This window comes from Camelina sativa, chromosome 6 (genome assembly GCF_000633955.1).
Source record: "Camelina sativa cultivar DH55 chromosome 6, Cs, whole genome shotgun sequence".
NCBI classification, from domain to species: Eukaryota; Viridiplantae; Streptophyta; class Magnoliopsida; order Brassicales; family Brassicaceae; genus Camelina; species Camelina sativa.
The window spans coordinates 10,721,478-10,740,973 of NC_025690.1; the positions used below are offsets into that span (position 1 = coordinate 10,721,478).

The following is a 19,496-nucleotide window of genomic DNA, read 5'->3' on the forward strand; positions in this document are numbered from 1 at the left end:
TCTAGGTCATGAGACGGCTCATGAAGGAACCCCTAAAACAAAGAGGAGTTCTCTTTAAACAGGGAAGGTTGATGGTTTCCTACAAAACCACACTTAACTGCCCCTAAAACCAAAGATGAACCAACCCGTAAATTTTAAACCCTATGGTGTCGAGCGACACCAACCTCCAAAACTAAAAATTTGTTCACGGGCGTTACAATCGTTAACTTGGGGAAGAAGTGGTGAAGTCTTGGAAGCTTCTTATGCACTTGTAGAAACTTAAATATACACAAGAATAAAATAGGAAGTAGTCGTTGTACATTGATGACAATCGGGTCCGAAAAAGGCAAGTAATAATAGGATTGAATCCGCCTGGTCCTGTGGCTATTATTATGCGTGAATATTCTCCCAGTATTCTTCGGTTGCTGTAGAGGTTATGCTGGTTTCCATATGTAGCTTTTTGACACGTCCAAGTGAAGGCAAATGAAAGTTTCTTTATCTAACTCCAAATAGATCAACGGACATGATTCAAAGGGTGGTTTGGACTTGGGTTTTCTCTTGGGTTGTTCTCCATGGGCTGGGGACTTGTGGTGAATCAAATAAGTGTGTGGGCTTCCTTCAGGGCTGGTTCAAGTGTTAAAAAGCTGAAACTCCTCATAGCTTGCAATGATGTATGATTCATCTGCGAGTAGTTCAAGTCTGTCGTGGAGTAGTTCATCATGTCTGTCAGCAAGTACATCAGCTATGATTTTTTTTGCGTCATCTTTAAATCATATGGATGGTAAATGATTCCTTGATGAATTGGTGTTGCCTTATTAAAAACCTCTCTAGGTAAACTCATTGGGAAAACTCCTAGACAAGATAAAAAGAGTGCAACAGTCATATCCCAACAATGAGGTGATTTGACTTGGTGATGCTTGTTCCCTCTTGAACCATTGGACTACTTAGGGTTAATTTGATGGTGGATAATTAACCATTTTCCTTGTGCTTGATCAGTACCCCATTTGGAAAAAGATTCTTCAAAATGCTCTTCATGGACCGGTTTGGTAGTGTTGGGCAAATAAACCGAACCGAATGGATCTAACCGAAACCGAACCAAAATTTTGGTTCCCATTCGGATTCGGTTAGTGGGCAATAACCGATTGGATAGTATTTCAGCTATCCATGGATATCGGTTATTAACCGAACCAAATCGTTCTCCATTCGGTTATCCGAACCAAAGCGAACTCATATTAAAAATATGTAACAACCAAGAATCGTACTTGAGACCTCTTCACATTTGAACTTGTAGCCACTGCACCACATCAAAGTTTTGATATTACAATACCTTTTAATTTATATAAGATAATATAAATTAAACTAAAAAACCTTATATATTTAGACCAAAATACCAATATATTTTAAATAAACCAAATATCTGGAAGTTTTTTGATATATTTGTTAAATTATAATCAAATTTTATTTAAATAGTATTTTTTTAAAAATATATTACACAGTTTCGAAAATAACCGAAACCGAACCGAACCCGAACCAAAATAGTAAATTAACCGAATGGATCCTAAACTTCTATATCCATAATAACCGGAACCGAATGGAGATATCCGGAACCGAACCGAATACCCGAACCCCCAGGACTAGTTGATAACATCATTATTTTACCCATTTTAGCTATAGTTTTCATATGCATTTAGGACTAGTTTGATGAAATTTCAGGTATAAATGGTCTATTATCAAGTATTTCAGGTTTTAAAAAGGTTTTACAGGTTTTATAGCAAATTGGACCAAAAGACAAGGAAAATACGTTTCAGGACAGATTCAGAGCTTTATAGTACGGGCCACCTTTGAAGACATTACACAACTCACATTTCAACATACTTGGTGTCTATGGAAATCTAAGAGAGTCATCTTTCTCCTCGAAGTTGAATCAAGCCAATACATTTACTCATCAGGAAGTTATGCCCGATTTACCGAGAGGTGTCTTTATCTTAATGCATGTGCTTGGATTGATCACCAAGTGCTGATCTAGAGAACGGGAGCGCTAACCGCGTTATCCTACTTCTCCGAACTAGTGTTATACCAAAACCTCGTGTCGTAACGTACGTAAGTTGAGTTGCGGAGTTTGGTGAATGTATCGAATTTGTTTAACTAGTTGGTTTACATGCGTCGCTTCCTGCGAAATTTGAGTAACGGAGTATGAAGACTTTAGACTTTCATTCTATGAGAATAGCTTGTTACTTCATTAGTGTTTCGTAGTTGAGAACCTAGACCGAAATTAGTATTTACTTGTAAGATCTTGACACTTAATATTGCTTAGAACCATGAAAACCCTGAGATGATTCCCAAAACGCCAAACGCCTTAGTCTTATAGTTTTAAACCGTTTTTATTTATTTGCAATAGTTATTAGGAAAACCAATACCTCAATCTCTTCTTTATTCTTAGCCATAGTTCTTTCTCTTTTAATTCAATTTGTTTTAGCTATTACTCTCTGTGGGATCGATCCTAAAATACTACACTGATTAACTGTGCACTTTCAGTCGTTCTGTAGTCTTTTCAGGTAAAAGATTTGGAGTGAAATTCTATACACATCACTAGTGAACCGGATGATTCGTCATGTTCCACGTTTCGTCTAGTTATGATGTCCGGTCTAGAGTAAAATATCAACACAAATATGATCCCTAGTATGATTAAGAAAAAGGAAGAAAACAGTATGATTAAAAACAAATTTGTGGAGTTTTATTTTAATTAATGTGTTGTTTAATGGGATCTTTATCACATCTCGTATGTTTAGCTAAGAGTTTATTTCCTTTCCATAAAATTTCACTGTATATTCATAGCAATCTCTAGCATTTACGTTGGGTGATACGCTCTCATGTATATATGCTTGTATATTCCTCTATCAATGATATACAGAAATCATTCCATACTATATTCCTTTCATGGTGTCAGAGCCATACACACAATTTTTTTCTTTTTATTGATTCATCATGGCTGATATGAATCCCCCGAACCCAATGAACACGAACTTGACGACCCTGAACCCGGCGACACGAACTCGACGACCCCGAGTCACGCTACTGTGGAGGTACGACGTACAATATCTCCATATGACTTGACTTCTGCCGACAATCCGGGAGCTGTGATATCTCATCCGCTGTTGAAAGGGATGAACTACAAAGAATGGGCGTGTGGTATGAAGACGACGCTCTGTTCTCGCAAAAATTTTGGTTTTCTCGATGGATCCATTCCTCGACCAACAGAAGGATCGTCCGATCTTGAAAACTGGTGGACTATTCAGGCGTTGCTGATTCCTTGGATCCGGATGACCATTGATCCGGTGTTGCGTTCCAATATTTCTCACCGGGACGTTGCTAAGGATCTCTGGGATCACTTGAAGAAACGATTCTCGGTTACAAATGGTCCACACATTCAGCAACTCAATGCAAGCAATGAGGGCTTACCATAGAGAGCTATTGTGGCAAGTTGAACCGCATTTGGGACATCATGGCTAACCACAGGCCATTGCGTGTGTACAAATGTAGGAAGTGTTAGTGCAATCTTAACGCATTGTAGGAGCAAGATCGAGAGGAGGACAAGGTCCATGATTTTCTTTCTGGTCTTGATGAACCTTTTAAAACGGTGAGGTCGAGTCTCGTTTCTCTTATGCCGATCCAACCTTTGGAGGAAGTGTATAATATTGTCCGTCAAGAGGAAGACTTGAGGAACAATGTTAAAACAGAGGATACTGCAGTAGAAATCATGGCATATGCAGTTCATCAACGTGGTCGTGTATCTTCCTCTGTCCATGTTGACGATGCGGTGGCCGTCTATAACCATTGTCATCGTAGTGGTCATTCCTCTGATCGTTGCTTTGCTGTTGTGGGCTACCCAGAGTGGTGGGGTGATCGCCCAAGGAGCCGCACGGTACAAGGAAGGGGTCGTGGTGGTGGTCCGTCGGGTGAACGAGGTCGTAACATGACGTATGCAAATGCTGTTCACATCCATCCCATGCAACCTCAGGAACGTGCCAATCAAGTAATCGCCAACAAAGACCCCGATGGGCTCAGTGGCATGGGCGGAGCCAATATAGGATCATGTGGATCAAATGACCCTGGTGAATTTTTAAAACTGGTTAAATTTTTAAAGAAAAAATCAAATTGACCCTGGTAAAATAGCACAATTGACCCTTATAAAAAAATTTAACAACATAATTGACACCTTAAAATTTATTTTGACCCTGGTAAACTAATTTCCTAGCTCCGCCACTGGTCAGTGGTCTTGATGATAAGCAGTGGGAGCGTCTTATGAAGCTTCTCAATGCTAGCGGAAATGGTGGACCATGCTCCAGTCACGAAAAGTTTCGAGTAAGTATTCCACTCCCTCTTGGGTATTAGACACAGGGCCATCTCATCATTTGACGGGCAACTATGATATACTCACGAATGTGCGTAGTATGGAGCATGTGCTGGTTATTTTGGCAGATGGGAGAGAGTTGAAAATATGTGCAAAGAAGGAACGATTGTTTTAGGATCCAATATGCTTTTGAAATCTGTTTTCTATGTTCAAGTATTTCAGTCTGATCTCATTTCCTTAGGCCAGCTCATGGATGAGAATATATGTGTAGTATAGATGGCTGATCAGTTTCTTGTGGTCTAGGACCGTGCTTCGAGGATGATGATTGGTGCGGGTAAACGATATTTTGGAACCTTTCGCTTTTGTAGAACGGAGTTGGGAGCGTTCGTGACGGATAAGGATGCAAACAAGTACGAGTTGTGGCCCAGTAGGATGGGCCATCGGTCTCCAAAAGTTGTTGGTACTCTTCCAAATGTTTATGTTTCTGTTGTTTCTGAATTATCGAATAAGGTGTGTGATGTATGATTGCGTGCCAAGCAAACAAGTTCTTCTTTTCCCATTAGTGAGAATAAAACATCATCATTTTTGAGCTTCTTCACTATGATCTTTGGGGACCATATCGCACTCCTTCTTCCACGGGTGCTCGATATTTTCTTACCGTTGTCGATTATTTTTCCAGAAGTGTGTGGATTTATCTCCAACAAGACAAAACCGATACATCAACAAAACTGAAAAGCTTGATTTCTTTGGCTGAACGAAAATTTCAAAAACAAGTTAAAAGTATTCAAAGCGATAACATAACAGAGTTTACAAGTATGGGTAGTTATTTTCGCTCTCAAGGGATGATCCATGAAACTTCCTGTGTGGGCACACCACAAAAAAATGGTAGAGTTGAAAGAAAGCATCAACATATATTAAATGTAACTCGTGCTTTGCGTTTTCAGTCGAGCTTGTCGATCACCTTTTGGGGAGAGTGTATCTTAACTGCTGGTTATTTGATCAATCAGACTCCTAGTTCGGTGCTTAATGGAGTCACGCCGTATGAGAAGTTACATGGTCAACCTCCAACTTACGATCATGTGAAGGTGTTTGACAGTCTTTGCTATGCACAAAATCAGACACACAAAGGAGATAAGTTTGCTCCAAGAAGTCGAAAGTGTGTATTCATCGAGTATCCCTACGGCAAAAAGGCATGGAGGCTATATGATCTTGACAAAGAAGATTTTTTTGTCTCCAGGGACGTGGTCTTCAGTGAAACAGAGTTTCCTTATGCAACTCATATTCCCGCAACGAATATAGATGAGGAGGACGGTGAGTTATGGGCCACAAGCTTATTGGGCCAAATATTCGAAAAAACAAACAAGGCATGTTGGTCCATTAAGCAATTTAAGCCTAGTTAATGTTGTTTCTTCTCCAGCCCCAATACTTCCACCAGCCGATCAATCTACTTCGACGTCGTCATCCTCTGCCACTCCGACCTCCGCATCTTCCGGCCCCGTCGCTCTGCCTGAACCTTCGTCACCATCTCTGGTCGTCACTTCTTCTTCATCCCCGTCTGCTTCTACCGATGGCGACGAAGTTCAGCAGCCCGTCGCGGTTGAATTACGTCGAGGCCTCCGACCGCGGCATCCACCACCGAAATTGCAGGACTATACAACGTACACTGCGCAAACACGAATTATGGGTAATTCTGCTTCTCTTTATCCAATTTCGAAATATGTGGGATCTACTCGTTTTTCTTCGACGCATCGGGCATACTTGGTTGTGATAAATTTTGCGGTTGAACCCAAGACAAACAACCAAGCAGCAAAAAGCAAAGTGTGGAACAATGCTATGGTGTCTGAAATTGATGCTCTCGAAGCAAACGAAACTTGGACTATTGAAGATTTGCCTCCTGGTAAGAAAGCGATTGGATCGAAATGGGTTTACAATATTAAACACAATTCTGATGGTGGCTCTCGGGAATAAACAGGTCGAGGGTGTTGATTACGGTGAAACGTTTGCACCAATGGCACAAATGCAAACAGTCCAAATGTTTTTACAAGTCGCTGTTGGCAACAATTGGCCTGTGCATCAGATGGACGTATACAATGCTTTCCTTCATGGAGACCTTGTTGAGGAAGTCTACATGAAGCCTCTGACTGGTTATCTTACAAATGATGAGACCAAAGTTTGTAGATTGCGCAAGTCCTTGTATGGTTTGAAGCAAGCTCCTAGATGTTGGTTCGTAAAGTTAACAAAGGCTTTGCGTGAGTATGGTTTTCTCCAATCTCTCTCTGATTATTCATTATTTTTGTTTGATAAGGGTGGTATACGGATCAATATTTTGATTTACGTTGACGACATGATTACCTCAAGTAACTCTGATGAGGCCTTACATATTTTTAAAGGCTATTTGGCTTCTTGTTTCAAGATGAAAAACCTTGGTCCTTTGAACTATTTTTTGGGTATTGAGGTCTCACGCAGCATCAAGAGTTTTTATTTGAATCAGCGGAAGTACACTTTGGAGCTTCTCGATGAGGCAGGTTTGTTAAGTTGTAAACCTGTGGAATTTCCTCTCGAACAGAATCATAAGCTGGGTCTCTCCACCTCACCTTTGCTTCCTCATCCCGATCAGTATCTTCGTCTCGTTGGGAAGTTGATATATCTAGCAGCTACGCGGCCAGATTTAGCATATTGTGTACATGTTTTAGCAAGGTTCATGAAAGCTCCTAGACATGATCATTGGCATGCGGCTTTGAGAGTTATTCACTATTTGAAAGGCAACTCCGGGCAAGGTATTCTATTACGCGCTCAGAAAAATTTTCAAATCACCGGTTGGTGTGACTCCGATCTGTCTGGATGTCCTCTTTCTCGTCGATCTGTTAGTGGTTATTTTGTTCAAGTTGGTGATTCTCCAAAATCTTGGAAGATAAAGAAGCAAGACACAGTGAGTATGTCATCCACATAAGCAGAATATATAGCAATGACATTCATCACCAAAGAACTTCTTTGGCTGAAACGCGTTCTTCGTGACCTTGGGGTTAATCACGATCAGCCGATGCATCTCTGCTGTGACAGTAAATCAGCAATCTACATTGCTACGAATCCCGTTTTTCATGAGCGGACTAAAAATGATTGTCATTTCATCAGGGATGAAATTCAGAGAGGCGTCCTTCTACCAATTCATGTTTCGAGCATCTCTCAGCTAACAGACATTTTCACCAAACCACTTTATCACATCCCGTATGTTTAGCTAAGAGATTATTTCCTTTCCATAAATTTCTCTGTATATTCGTAGCAATATCTAGCATTTACGTTGGGTGATACGCTCTCATGTATATATGCTTGTATATACCTCTATCAATGATATACAGAAATCATTCCATACTCTGTTCCATTCGTGGTTGACAAAAAAGAAGTTGTGGAAGAAATATAGTTGGTGTTGGGACCAAAACACCATGTGGGTTTAGGTTCTAAGTCAATAGCGGAGCATTGGCTTTGGGTCTCCTACTTTTATGACATGTGTCGACAATCATACATGGGTCTGTGACTTCAGAGACAAGATGGGTCACCTTGAGACTTTTTGGCTCGAAAGGCAAGGGAAAAGTTGGGGAGCCGAGATAGACGGAAGGATAGAAGTCTGGGATTTTAGAGAGATTCTCAGACTATAAAGAGATTTGGTCAATTTGGAGATGCGAGCTTTTCAGGTTACTTGCTAGGATCAAAACATGCGCGTTTACGAAGAATAATTGTTTTGATTATCGAAATAATTATGCATTTTAGTATAAATAGATAACTTTGTAAATCCTAGAGGAACAAACAATTCTCAAAGCAAAAACTCAATAATATACATTTCTTTTTTAAACTTGTTTTTGAGGTACAACTGGTATTCGATCCCTAAAGATCATCGAGTGTGAGATTTGGCTCCCACAGTTGGTATAGTTTTTTTTCATGTGTGTGTGTTTGACATTTTTATTAAAAAGTAAAGAGAAAGACGAAGAAGAAAGATTAAATGAATCACGAACGCATATATTCTTAAAAGAACCATTTCAAGCCGTAGCGAACTCATACCGTCATCGATCACAATTATCTCTAGCATTTTTATATTCATTTTCTCTTTTGCAACACTAGTATATACGTAACATATGGTTACAAAAACGAGCATACACATAACGTATCGTGAAAAAGCGTTACTAATCTATATAAAGTTGCATATTTGTATGTAATTAAACAACAAATGTTACATACTTGTTAGATAGATAACTAAAGTAATTAAGAAAAGGACTTGTCGTAAATTTTTAAATGGTTTCTTTTTTATATAAGCGGCTGTATATTATGGCTGATGAAATCGTTATCTCCACCCGAAGGCATAAAGCTAGTGATTGCTTAAATGGACAACACTTATTTTCTTTCTTCCTAAATTGAATAAAAATTAGTGAGAAAAATGGAATAATAGTTAGTGTAAAAATAGAGGCTGTCCTTAAAAATTGTTCCACAAGAGAGGAATGGAATAATCCAAATGTTAAAAGACCCAAAGATACGATCATTTTCTTTTGCGTAAGACAAGAGTTTACTCTTTTGCACGAAGATGCTAGAATTTTTAAAGGCACCGATCCCATGTTCCATAGACTATGGATCTAATGCTTCTTTTTTTTGGTAGTCATGCAGCTACCATCTTAATCAGTAACCCACTAATCCATCAAACCATTTCAACCGAATTTATTTAACTCATTTAACCCATTAATTCATTAATGCCCAACTTTTTCGCTTATTAAATCTATGAATTTGCATGATTTGGGTTGACCTGTCAGCTTCGACCCATTTTTGACAAATATTTTTTTAAAATAGAAGTTATCTTAACATCAACCAAAACTTTATTTGTATGTATTCTTTTTCTTTTGCTTCGTATCCGTTTTGATGAGGTGATATGGATCACTAGGTAAGAGCACGATCCATTATACAACATGGATTCGATCCGTTCATCTATATATATGCATATTGAAATCATTTTATCCTACTAAAAAAAAAGCAGGCAAAATAGCTAGTAAGTTTATTTCGGAATCTAATTTTATGTTTTAGCTTCTCAATATTAACGGTTATGTAAGTTATGTTAGCGATCTTAAATCTACAATCAAATACTCCCAATATGACTGATGACATAGAATTTTACTTCTACAAGTATAATTGTAGAACAACATACGTTAAGAACATTACACAGAAACTCCACACACAAATTTTTGTAGCTTATTTACGTCGGAAGAGAAAGAAAGAAAGATTTGTGTATACAAGGTCTCAAAACTCCATGATAAACATGGACATAAGCATAACAAATATGTATATGTGTACTATGAAAAGATAATCGTTTCGACCCGAGTTTATGGCCAGACCTAGCTTTGAGGATGACTACCAATTAGAAGGCCTAAATTATTAATTATATCTTTCCTCTAATAAAACAAATCCTCTAGACAACAAAGCTAAACGAAGAGATTTCGCCACTTTATGAATAATTAATATCATCGCTTATCTAACCAATATAGACGGATATTATTAAGTATAGCTTTGTTTTCTGTAATATAATATGACTATATGTAATGTAAATCTAGTCTTATTAAAACTAGATTATTCCATATGGGGGATCACATATCATTGCATACGTAAGATTTTATGTGGATGTGGGCTTTTATACCTTTAGAGGGCGTGCTCATATTCGTAAGAATATCCACCGCTTCCTCTTTGTCTTTAACAACTACGGCTCTTCTTTTAGATCACCCAAACCTTGTGCAAAATACGGAATATTATTTTATGACTATGATTTATGTGCTACAGCTACATCTATGTATGCTTACATATGCATGCATATGTCACATATAATATGTATGTAATGATGGAACATAAAGATTTTAAACACATGCAACGGAAGCATGTTTCCATGTGTACGTATGGACTGACGACATCTTAAAGAAATACACTAAAACCATTTGAAATCAAGAAACAAATGATTATTACATTAGAAATCTAAGGGCTTGAATAAATAGTCAAGAGAACATTTATGTAACCATTGAAAGACTCTTCCTATCCTTTGACTAGCGGCTCAACAAATGAATCATTTTTTTCAGTCGTATTCCAGATCATTGGCAGGCTGGTCCGAACCAGTTTCACATATGTTTTGATTAATTTTCATATTTCTATTAGCAACGGTAATTAAAAGAAAATATAGACATTATAAAATTAGCGTGTGGGAGTCACAGGGCAAAGAGGTGAGGATATAAATATTTTTAGTGGAGATAGGCCAAAGAGGGGTGTGTTGGTGACGTCCACGTCCCTCAATCTCATTTCTTAATTTAGCTCCACTTTAAAGAATAGGCTATCAATTTCCAATCCTCTCCGTCCGTTTTATTTAAGTTAGAATCTCAAGTAAATATTCGTTAGATTTCTCATTAAATCATAGTATAAGAATATGTAGTAGTTAGACACAATTATGATCAAACCCAACTAACAATAGGATAGATTTTTGTATCAATCATCTCCTAATCATATTCTTCCATATGTATTGGTATAATTGCCTGACGTTAAGTGGTCAAATCCAACTAATAATCATGCCTCACTTCAAATGCAGTAGCTTCCAGAGTGTGGTGTGTGTTGTGTAGAATATATTTTAGACAAAAGGACAAGTTTACGAATCCCAAAGCAACACGCATGAATGAGTAACCCCTAGACCCCGAATCTAGTCGAGCATTAATAATAAAGAGCAGAACCATATGGTCCATTTTGAAAGATAAATATGAGCTTTCTTTCCGAGGAGTTTGAATGGTTACGGTCAAGCGGGTGGGAGATTCAACGTCTAGTGCTTATAACAATTAATCGTGATTAGGTGGTTTTGGTTAGTTTAAGCGTTTGCAACCTAAAACAAAAATTAGTGTCAAATTTGATCATAACTTCTTTTTAAACCGTTTGCTACCAACCTTAATTATTTTACCGCTTGTTCTAACTTAATCATCTTCTCTACTACTATGTCTAACCACCTTCTTTACAACTACTAAATAAATTCTTAAATGCTGTACATGTTCAGACGAGATTACCAATTAAACCCTATAAATATGGTTCATATACTCGTAAATAACTAATTTCACCTATTATGTTCCTGTTAGAATTTTAATTGTTTTATGGTCTTCTGAAGCTAATTTTTGTTCAAGCAAGTGCAGAGTAAATTGTTCCATTTTGGTAAATCAATTCAAATTGTATCAAAAAGATAATAAGAAAACATAACTCATGAAAATCTTATTTTCTTAACGTTAATTATGAAATCTGAAAGAAATTTTTTTTTTATATTAATACATGATAGTATTTTTATTTTTGTAAGAAACAAATGATAATGTTTGAAAGAATCAGTATGTGTCCGTAACTTTTCCGGATAGACAAGATATAGAAAACGAAAGAAAAAATTTCCAAATAAAAACCAACAGTTCAAGCTAATATTTCCAATAACTTAATTCATATAAGAACCGTCTCTCTACATTCATATGAAGCTTATTATGGAGAGATTTGGCTCCAGCTTAATTCAAGAATGGTTTATGGCCTCTTTAGAATTATTTATGTTCAGACCTTTAATTAGTAATTTTTTTTTTACAATTAATTAGTAATTTTATATATCTCTGGCTTAAATAACAGGAAAAAATAGTAAAGATACTCTTTTATTTGCTTTTGGTTTGAAGTTTGAACTATTGATTATGACATAGGAGATAGTGCACTAGCAAATATGGAGTATAAGAAAGAGTTCTTATTACCACACACACCTACCAAAAAATAAAGACAAAAACTAATGGGAGTGTTACGTCAGTACATCAATCACCTGTTTGCTCAATGCATGTTTGTTTACTCCATATGTTCATAACCAAAGGCCCGATAAATACCAACTGTTCAGATTCGAATCTTGAGACTATGCCAATAAGAGAAAAGCAAATACATACAGTCTTTGCTTCTTATGTGCATGCACACACAGAGTCATGTCTATCTTAAGATGGCACGGCACCCTATTTTTGCTTATGCATCTACAAGAATCGAATCGCTATGCCATACACACATGTAACTTGAAAATTCCATATATAATTTGATTTTGTACTTGTGTGTCTTTGGACAGTGTTACCCGCTGGCCCAATAGAAAAACAATACAAGCCACAGACTCGAGAACTTTAAAAAGTATCTAATTCCTATCTCAGGTACTGCTACTAGATACAAAAACTCACTTATCAGGCCCGCATAACAACAATTCGACTTCTAAAGCTGTCAAAGCTTTTGTCTGTTTCTTCTTCTCTCTTTTCCTTTTCTAAGATTCAACAGTTGCTACCAATATAACCCTTAATAAAGTCAAGAGACACTTCTCTCATATGCCCACAAAAAAAAAAGTGAAGAAAGATCTAGGGTCTTTCTATATTTTTTTTCTTTTCAAACTTTTAGCATCATAGAAAATTTTATTTAGAGTATTAGTTTTTCTAGCTAGTATATATAACAAGACACTATAGAAAAATATACCATTCTTCTTTTTTGGAATAATTTAAAGAGATTTTATTGATCATGTTGATCTCCACGTTCGAGATAGTGCCTGCCAAAATATATAAGAAAGAGTTCTTATTATCACACACGGCACAAAAATTTTAAAAGGCAGAATTAATGGGAGTGTTACATCAGTAACACCAATCACCCTCTTTAACGATCAAGTTTTTGATATAATGGCCTTGTGACATCACAATGAAGAGACCCTACATTATCAATAGGATAATCCCTCAAACATATGGACACTAAAGATTGGAAAAAAAAAAAGAAAAAGAGAAATCATTAGAGCTTTTAATATTGTGAGTGTGATGTCGCATAGACACAGCACAGTGTTAAAAAGTTGAGCTTATATATATATAGTGGACAAAGAATGCCATGGTGAACCAAGCTGAGAAAGAACTTTTTACTAACAAAAGAACGATAAAGAAAGAGTGGGAGAGAGATGAAAATGATGCAAGAGGAAAACCGAAAAGGTTCATGGACAGAACAGGAGGACATACTTCTGGTAAATTTCGTTCACTTATTTGGAGACCGACGATGGGATTTTATAGCAAAAGTATCAGGTTTGAAGGTGGAGGGAGAAAGATAAGAATAGGTAAGGAGCCTCCATTAATGTGCTAGTTTTGGTTGTAGGTTTGAACAGAACAGGAAAGAGTTGCAGGCTAAGGTGGGTTAATTACCTACACCCTGGTCTCAAACGTGGGAAGATGACCCCTCAAGAAGAGCGCCTTGTCCTTGAGTTTCACGCAAAGTGGGGAAACAGGTCTCATTCATCTTGAGAAAGAAACAAAAAATTATCACATACTTTTGTAACAGTATTTTATACAATTCTTTTCATATGTAGGTGGTCAAAAATAGCTAGGAAATTGCCGGGACGAACCGATAACGAGATAAAGAATTACTGGAGGACTCACATGAGGAAGAAGGCTCAAGAAAAGAAGCGTCCTGCGTCACCAACTTCCTCATTTTCCAACTGCAGCTCTTCATCTATGACCACTACCACCACCAACACTCAAGAAACATCGTGCCACTCTCGTAAATCTTCAGGGAAAGTGAGCTTCTACGACACTGGAGGATCCCGATCCACGGGGGATATGATGAACCAAGAAACCGAAGATGTATACTCAATGGATGACATATGGAGAGAGATTGATCACTCCGCGGTAAACATAATAAAACCAGTTAAAGACATCTACTCAGAACAAAGCCATTGCTTAAGTTACCCAACTCTGGCTTCTCCAACATGGGAAAGCTCATTGGATTCTATATGGAACATGGATGCAGATCAAAGTAAGATGTCGTCTTCTTTTGCAAATGATCAGTTCCCTTTCTGTTTCCAACACAGTAGATCGCCATGGTCCTCAGGTTAAAATTAAGATTTAATTCATTGAGATATATAAATCTGTTTTATACATGTTATATATAACTTATAAATAAAATAAATCCTAACGACTGTAATAATTTTGTTTGATGAACACAAAAACATCCCAAGTCTGGACTCTGTAATCATCCCATATATGTGTGGTAAGTAACTAGCCTAAGTTTGTTTCTAGATGAATAAGAATGAAGTCTTGTGATCCCACTTTTTTTCTTTTTTCTTTGTCAATGTATAATACAAGTCAATATTCTAATTCTAAAGTAAGTACACTTCAATTTTCAGATTTTTGTTTTTATATGTTAGTCTTTCTCTCGCGGTGATAATCTCACATTTCTGTTTAATATATCAACAGACTACTAAAGCGTCACTAATTAAGTTATACTTGTAATAAACAAATTTGGACAAGAAAATATGAATCAACTTGCTGATTCTCACCCAAAAACATCATTTTTTTGAATCAAATGTGAATGCGTCTGACATTACTATAATGAGATACGAAGCAAAAATCAACAACAATTTATGAACTTACCGTTGAATAGACAAACTCGAGAAACAGTAATTTTAATCAGACCAATTTACATTGTTTGTTTTCTTTTGTGCGCGCCAGATTTTTTTTCATAATTGAAAATAAAAGAATCAGTCAGGCTTTGAAAATCCAAGTTGGGGTCTGTGTCTCTGGATTCAATCCAAAAGGGTGTGACAAAATTACTCTTGGTTTTCCTGATATTTTTGTACATATCTGAAACTTAGATATATATAAAAGCCACACATCCAGATTCAGATAGTTGATTTAAATATTCAAAATAAAGAAATGGTAATTGGGAGCTAACACAATGTTGTTGATGTAATCGATAATTTTGACATATAATGTATAATATAAATGATTTATTGAAATCATTATACATCTATATTTTTTTTTAAAAAAAATTATAATGATTTTGATTATGTTGATGATTTTTATGTTATCATTTTCTCATTATAATTATAAACTTTACTCCATTAAAGATTTGTGATGGAGCTTTAGTGCTCTTAGAAATTAGTATGAAACCTACAAATCCCCAAAGAATTTATAAATGCAAAAATATAATATTCAACATGATATGAACAATAAAGTTAACATTAATAATGCATCATGAAATGATTTGGTAAAGAATTTAAAAGTCTTGTTAGAAGTAAATAACCCGCCAAAATATCTGATTTTCAAAATAAATAACGCGCCAAAATAGTTGACTGAATAACATAATACATTTGACTAAAACTTATAAATTTTAAATTACTTACCTAAAACATTGGATTAATATTTATTTTATTTTACTCTAATAATTTGGATATAAATATATTGAATACCTTCTACCTCCATTCATATGAGACTATCTCTTCCTTTTCTAGTTCTTAAAATACAAAATCTCGTGCAAATGATGAAAGTAAAACAATTTTGATAGAGATACACTTTTGGTTATTGAACAAGTTTGGTCGTCTCAATTGTTGAAGCTTGACGTATCCTTACTGCGTTTCCTCAAAAGAATTTTCTCCAAAGGTTTCGTCTTTTTATTTTCTATATACTGTATATAAATTGATAACAATCACTTTGTCATGAAATTTTGATATATTGAATTGAGAATGATTCTAAACTCACAAGTTTTTAGTCGCAAAGGGTTTTAAATATTAACTCTCCGGGCACTATAGATTGTCTTTCCATTTTATCCTACAAATTTATTATCTCCTTAACACTTTTACGCTGATCCGTTTGTTATTTGTTTGATACTATAATGACTGTTTTGAGTGTGTTTACTGATTCACAATTATTACAGAACATATACATTCTTTTCTCATGTTATTGTCTTCACAGAGAAAGCGAGATGGATTCAAAGAAGTTCAGCGATTTCTCGACCCTGCCTCCCAAAAATTCACCTACGAAGAACGTCATAGTGATCTCCTCCGGTTCATCAAGCGCCACAATGACCCCTCCTCTTCCCCAAAACCCTACTTTGGCTGTAAAACCATCTCCGACCATTCTTGATGGACGATGCTGTTCCAAGAACGGTGAACAAGTCTTTCACGATGCTGTTCAGAAACCTACAGACGGAGTAACTCCCGAAGGTGGATTGGTGAACAAGTCTTCCCCTTGGGTCAAAACTCGGTTGCTTGGCAGAGGGGGTTTCGCCTCTGTTTATCTAGCGACGTGCAAGAACGAAGAGAGAGCGATCAAAACTGCAGAGATTTCACGTGCTACGAGTCTCATGAACGAAGGAAGGATCTTAAGAAGTTTACAATCTCCTTTTGTGATTAGCTGTTCGGGCGAGGAGATTGTACGGGAAGGAGCTGATTATCATTACAACTTGATACTTGAGTATTGCTCCGGAGGAAGTATAGGAGATATGCTCAGGATCATTCAGAAAGGGTTAATGGAGTTTGATGTAAAGCTGATCGCTAGAGATGTTTTGGCTGGTCTGAGCGATATCCACGCCAGAAACATTATTCACTGTGACATTAAATCGGACAATCTCTTACTGACCCCTATTGTTAATCACCAAAATAGGTTTAACAGGTATGTAACCAAGATTGGGGATTTTGGTTTATCTCTAGAGAAAGGTTCGGTGGAGTATGGAGATGGATCGGGCCATAAGAAAGGTACTATGAGGTTTATGGCTCCGGAGCTGATAAGTTGTGGTATTGTGGACTTTAGTGTTGACATTTGGGCATTTGGATGTTCGGTTTTGGAGATGTTAACCGGGAAAATAGTTTGGGAAGAGTACGGTGGTTTGGTTTATAAAGATTTGGTCAATCTAATAGGTCACAGTAATGTCATTCCTCATATACCGAGTGGGTTATCTGCAGAAGCACAATAATTTCTAAGGGGATGCTTTGTTAAGGAGCCTAAATCAAGGTGGGGGCTCGGTGCACTCATGAACCATCCCTTTCTCAATTTGGATGTAAAATTGCCTTTTAATGCAAAATGAATATTAACATTTAAGTCAGTGTACTATGTAAAAGGCTCTTTTTGCAAGAAAAATAAAACCATTTAATTTTATTATATAGTAGAACCTCTATAAATTAATAAAGTCGGGACCATGAAATTTTATTAATTTATAGAAGTTTTAATTTATTAATTTATCGATAAATTAATAAAATATTAATTTATGAAGACAATTTTTTATCAGAAATTAAGAGTTTAGAAGAAATGGCTGATACTATTTTTCAAGGTGATGATGAAGTTGAAGAAGATATGACGGTACATTTAGAACAATTACACGTAAGGAAGCAATTATCGCGTCAACAACTCTCTACAATTTTTGGATGCGATTTGAGATGACAACATCAGAAGTTTTTGATGCAGTCAGAAATACTAGAGATGCTCAGCAAAACAAGAATGCAAATTCAAGAACAAACAAACAACAATAGATTCATATTTCACTAGATTTTCTTAAATATAATATATATATATATATATTAGTTTATTTGATTATTAATTTATGATATTGATGGGACCATATTTTTACATGGGATTTTTAAAAAAATTATTAATTTATTATTTTATCGAATAATGTCCAAAATTACACTAGTCCCAACTTGGAACCAGAGAAATTTATTAATTTATAGAGGTTATTAATTTACCGAGTATTAATTTATAGAAGTTTTATTGTACCAACAAGAACTGTAATTTTCAATTAATGTCCAGAACAGATAAATATGGTAACTCACTTATCATTATTGACTTTGCTCTTTAGTATTTTTAACTCATGTAAACTCAATAAGTTAGGCATTTAACTAAAATTAGTTGTGATTGGTGTAATATTGGATGGATATGGCTATATATATATAGTTAATTAAAATTATGTTACTTGTTTATACATTATTATTGAAGCATATGTGATTAATTAGTGTTATGGTGTAATATTGGATGGCTATGGCTATTACAATTATTGAAAGAAATTAAGAAAAGGATTTTATGTGTAGCGAACATGATTATCTAAACAAGATGATATGAGAATATTAAACCGGCTCTAAACTTCTTCGAGTATCATGTTTTTAACTAAATCGACTCTTCACTGGGATCTTCATTGGATTACGTTCGTGATGAAACTGTATTTGAAGCATTTGAAGCACACAAGAGATGTACGAATATTTTAGATTTTACAAATTTACATTAGTTTTTTTTTCTTTTTTTGGACAAAGGCAAATTTACATTAGTTTAACAAACAGATTAGGAGATTTAGAGTGGGTGAATGGAAAAGTCATGCAGCAGATAGTAGAAAAAAATAATTACAATACTCTAAGAATTAACACAATTTTTGTTGTTGTAATCGATCATTTTGAAATGTAATATAATACAAATAAACAAATGCTAAAAATGTATTGAAAATATTTTACATCTACATATTTTTTTATGAATTACATATAATTTTGATCATCTTGATGATTTTAATGTTATTTTTGTTTTGCATTATAATTATAATCTTTACTCTGTTAAAGGTTTGTGATGGAGCTTTACTGGTCGTAGAAATGAGAATATGAAACCTACTTATCAACAAAGAATTTATAAATGCAAAAATATGTGTTTAAAATTCAACATGATGATAGGAATAATAAAGTTACCATTAATGATGCATCCTATAAATATTTAGTAAATAATTTTTTTTTATAGATACCAAAACTTAATACTCAAATAAATGATTCATGAAATAAATAATGCTTTGAAAGTGATAAGTTGATTGAATAACAAAATACACATGCCTAAAAAAAAGAGACACAACTTATCTCAATTCAGAAAAAAAACACAATTTTTTTTAAGAGAAAGGAAACGTGAACCGAACCGTCTAATTTATCACCGAACCTTAGGTTCGGATTTGGTTTTGATTTTCTCAGTAACAGAGGAAAAAAAGAAAATAAGAAAAAAGTAAACTTGAGTCCCAAGTAGTAATAAAACACAGATTCATTATAAATATATATCCTAATCTGTCTCATCGTTTTATCTTATCTGTCTCATCGTTTTAATAAAATCAGACTTCAGAAAAAGGAAAAGAATAAGAGAGAGAGAGAGAGAGAGAGAGAGAGAGAGAGAGACAGAGATTCTAGGGTTAGAAAGATGTCGAATTCAACATCTTCTGATCGATTAGGTCAGTGGGACGAAGACTCGAACCGTCCCCACAAGAAGCGGAAGTATTCACAAACCAGATCAGAGACGAACGTGATAGAGGATGATGCAGATTCGTCGAGCAAGAGGAACCGTTCAATCCTAAGAAAGCCAAAGAGCGA

At 35.7% G+C, this 19,496-nt stretch overlaps 3 protein-coding genes across 5 annotated transcripts; all 3 read left to right on the forward strand.

Annotated features, from left to right (window-relative positions):
* On the forward strand, positions 3,144–6,298 carry LOC104698897. The gene is made up of 7 exons (XM_010414279.1): positions 3,144–3,386; positions 3,551–4,091; positions 4,235–4,341; positions 4,430–4,543; positions 4,634–4,840; positions 5,275–5,641; positions 5,748–6,298. The coding sequence occupies exons 1-7, from the start codon at positions 3,144–3,146 to the stop codon at positions 6,296–6,298; spliced, it is 2,130 nt and encodes a 709-aa protein (XP_010412581.1).
* Positions 13,199–14,444, forward strand: LOC104790846 (transcription factor MYB48-like). 3 transcript variants are annotated; one of them, XM_010516635.2, is made up of 3 exons: positions 13,199–13,367; positions 13,496–13,625; positions 13,707–14,444. In XM_010516635.2, the coding sequence occupies exons 1-3, from the start codon at positions 13,238–13,240 to the stop codon at positions 14,230–14,232; spliced, it is 786 nt and encodes a 261-aa protein (XP_010514937.1). In that variant the 5' UTR covers positions 13,199–13,237; the 3' UTR covers positions 14,233–14,444. The 3 variants fall into 3 exon arrangements, with proteins under 3 accessions (XP_010514937.1, XP_010514938.1, XP_010514939.1); XM_010516636.2 differs by having other exon boundaries at positions 13,227–13,425; XM_010516637.1 differs by lacking the exon at positions 13,199–13,367 and adding an exon at positions 13,400–13,457.
* Positions 16,199–17,089, forward strand: LOC104698898 (mitogen-activated protein kinase kinase kinase ANP1-like). The gene has a single exon (XM_019246322.1). It carries the CDS (start codon positions 16,199–16,201, stop codon positions 17,087–17,089), a length of 891 nt encoding a protein of 296 aa, XP_019101867.1.

Bases quoted from the DNA above. Each gene is read 5' to 3' on its own strand.
- LOC104698898 (XM_019246322.1), top strand. From the start codon at position 16,199: ATGACCCCTCCTCTTCCCCAAAACCCTACTTTGGCTGTAAAACCATCT.
- LOC104790846 (XM_010516635.2), top strand. From the start codon at position 13,238: ATGGTGAACCAAGCTGAGAAAGAACTTTTTACTAACAAAAGAACGATA. The intron at 13,368-13,495 runs GTAAATTTCGTT...TTTTGGTTGTAG, and splicing joins AACAGGAGGACATACTTCTG to GTTTGAACAGAACAGGAAAG. The intron at 13,626-13,706 runs GTCTCATTCATC...TTTCATATGTAG, and splicing joins CACGCAAAGTGGGGAAACAG to GTGGTCAAAAATAGCTAGGA.
- LOC104698897 (XM_010414279.1), top strand. From the start codon at position 3,144: ATGAACTACAAAGAATGGGCGTGTGGTATGAAGACGACGCTCTGTTCT. The intron at 4,342-4,429 runs GTAAGTATTCCA...GAATGTGCGTAG, and splicing joins CCAGTCACGAAAAGTTTCGA to TATGGAGCATGTGCTGGTTA. The intron at 4,544-4,633 runs GTATTTCAGTCT...CTTGTGGTCTAG, and splicing joins AATCTGTTTTCTATGTTCAA to GACCGTGCTTCGAGGATGAT.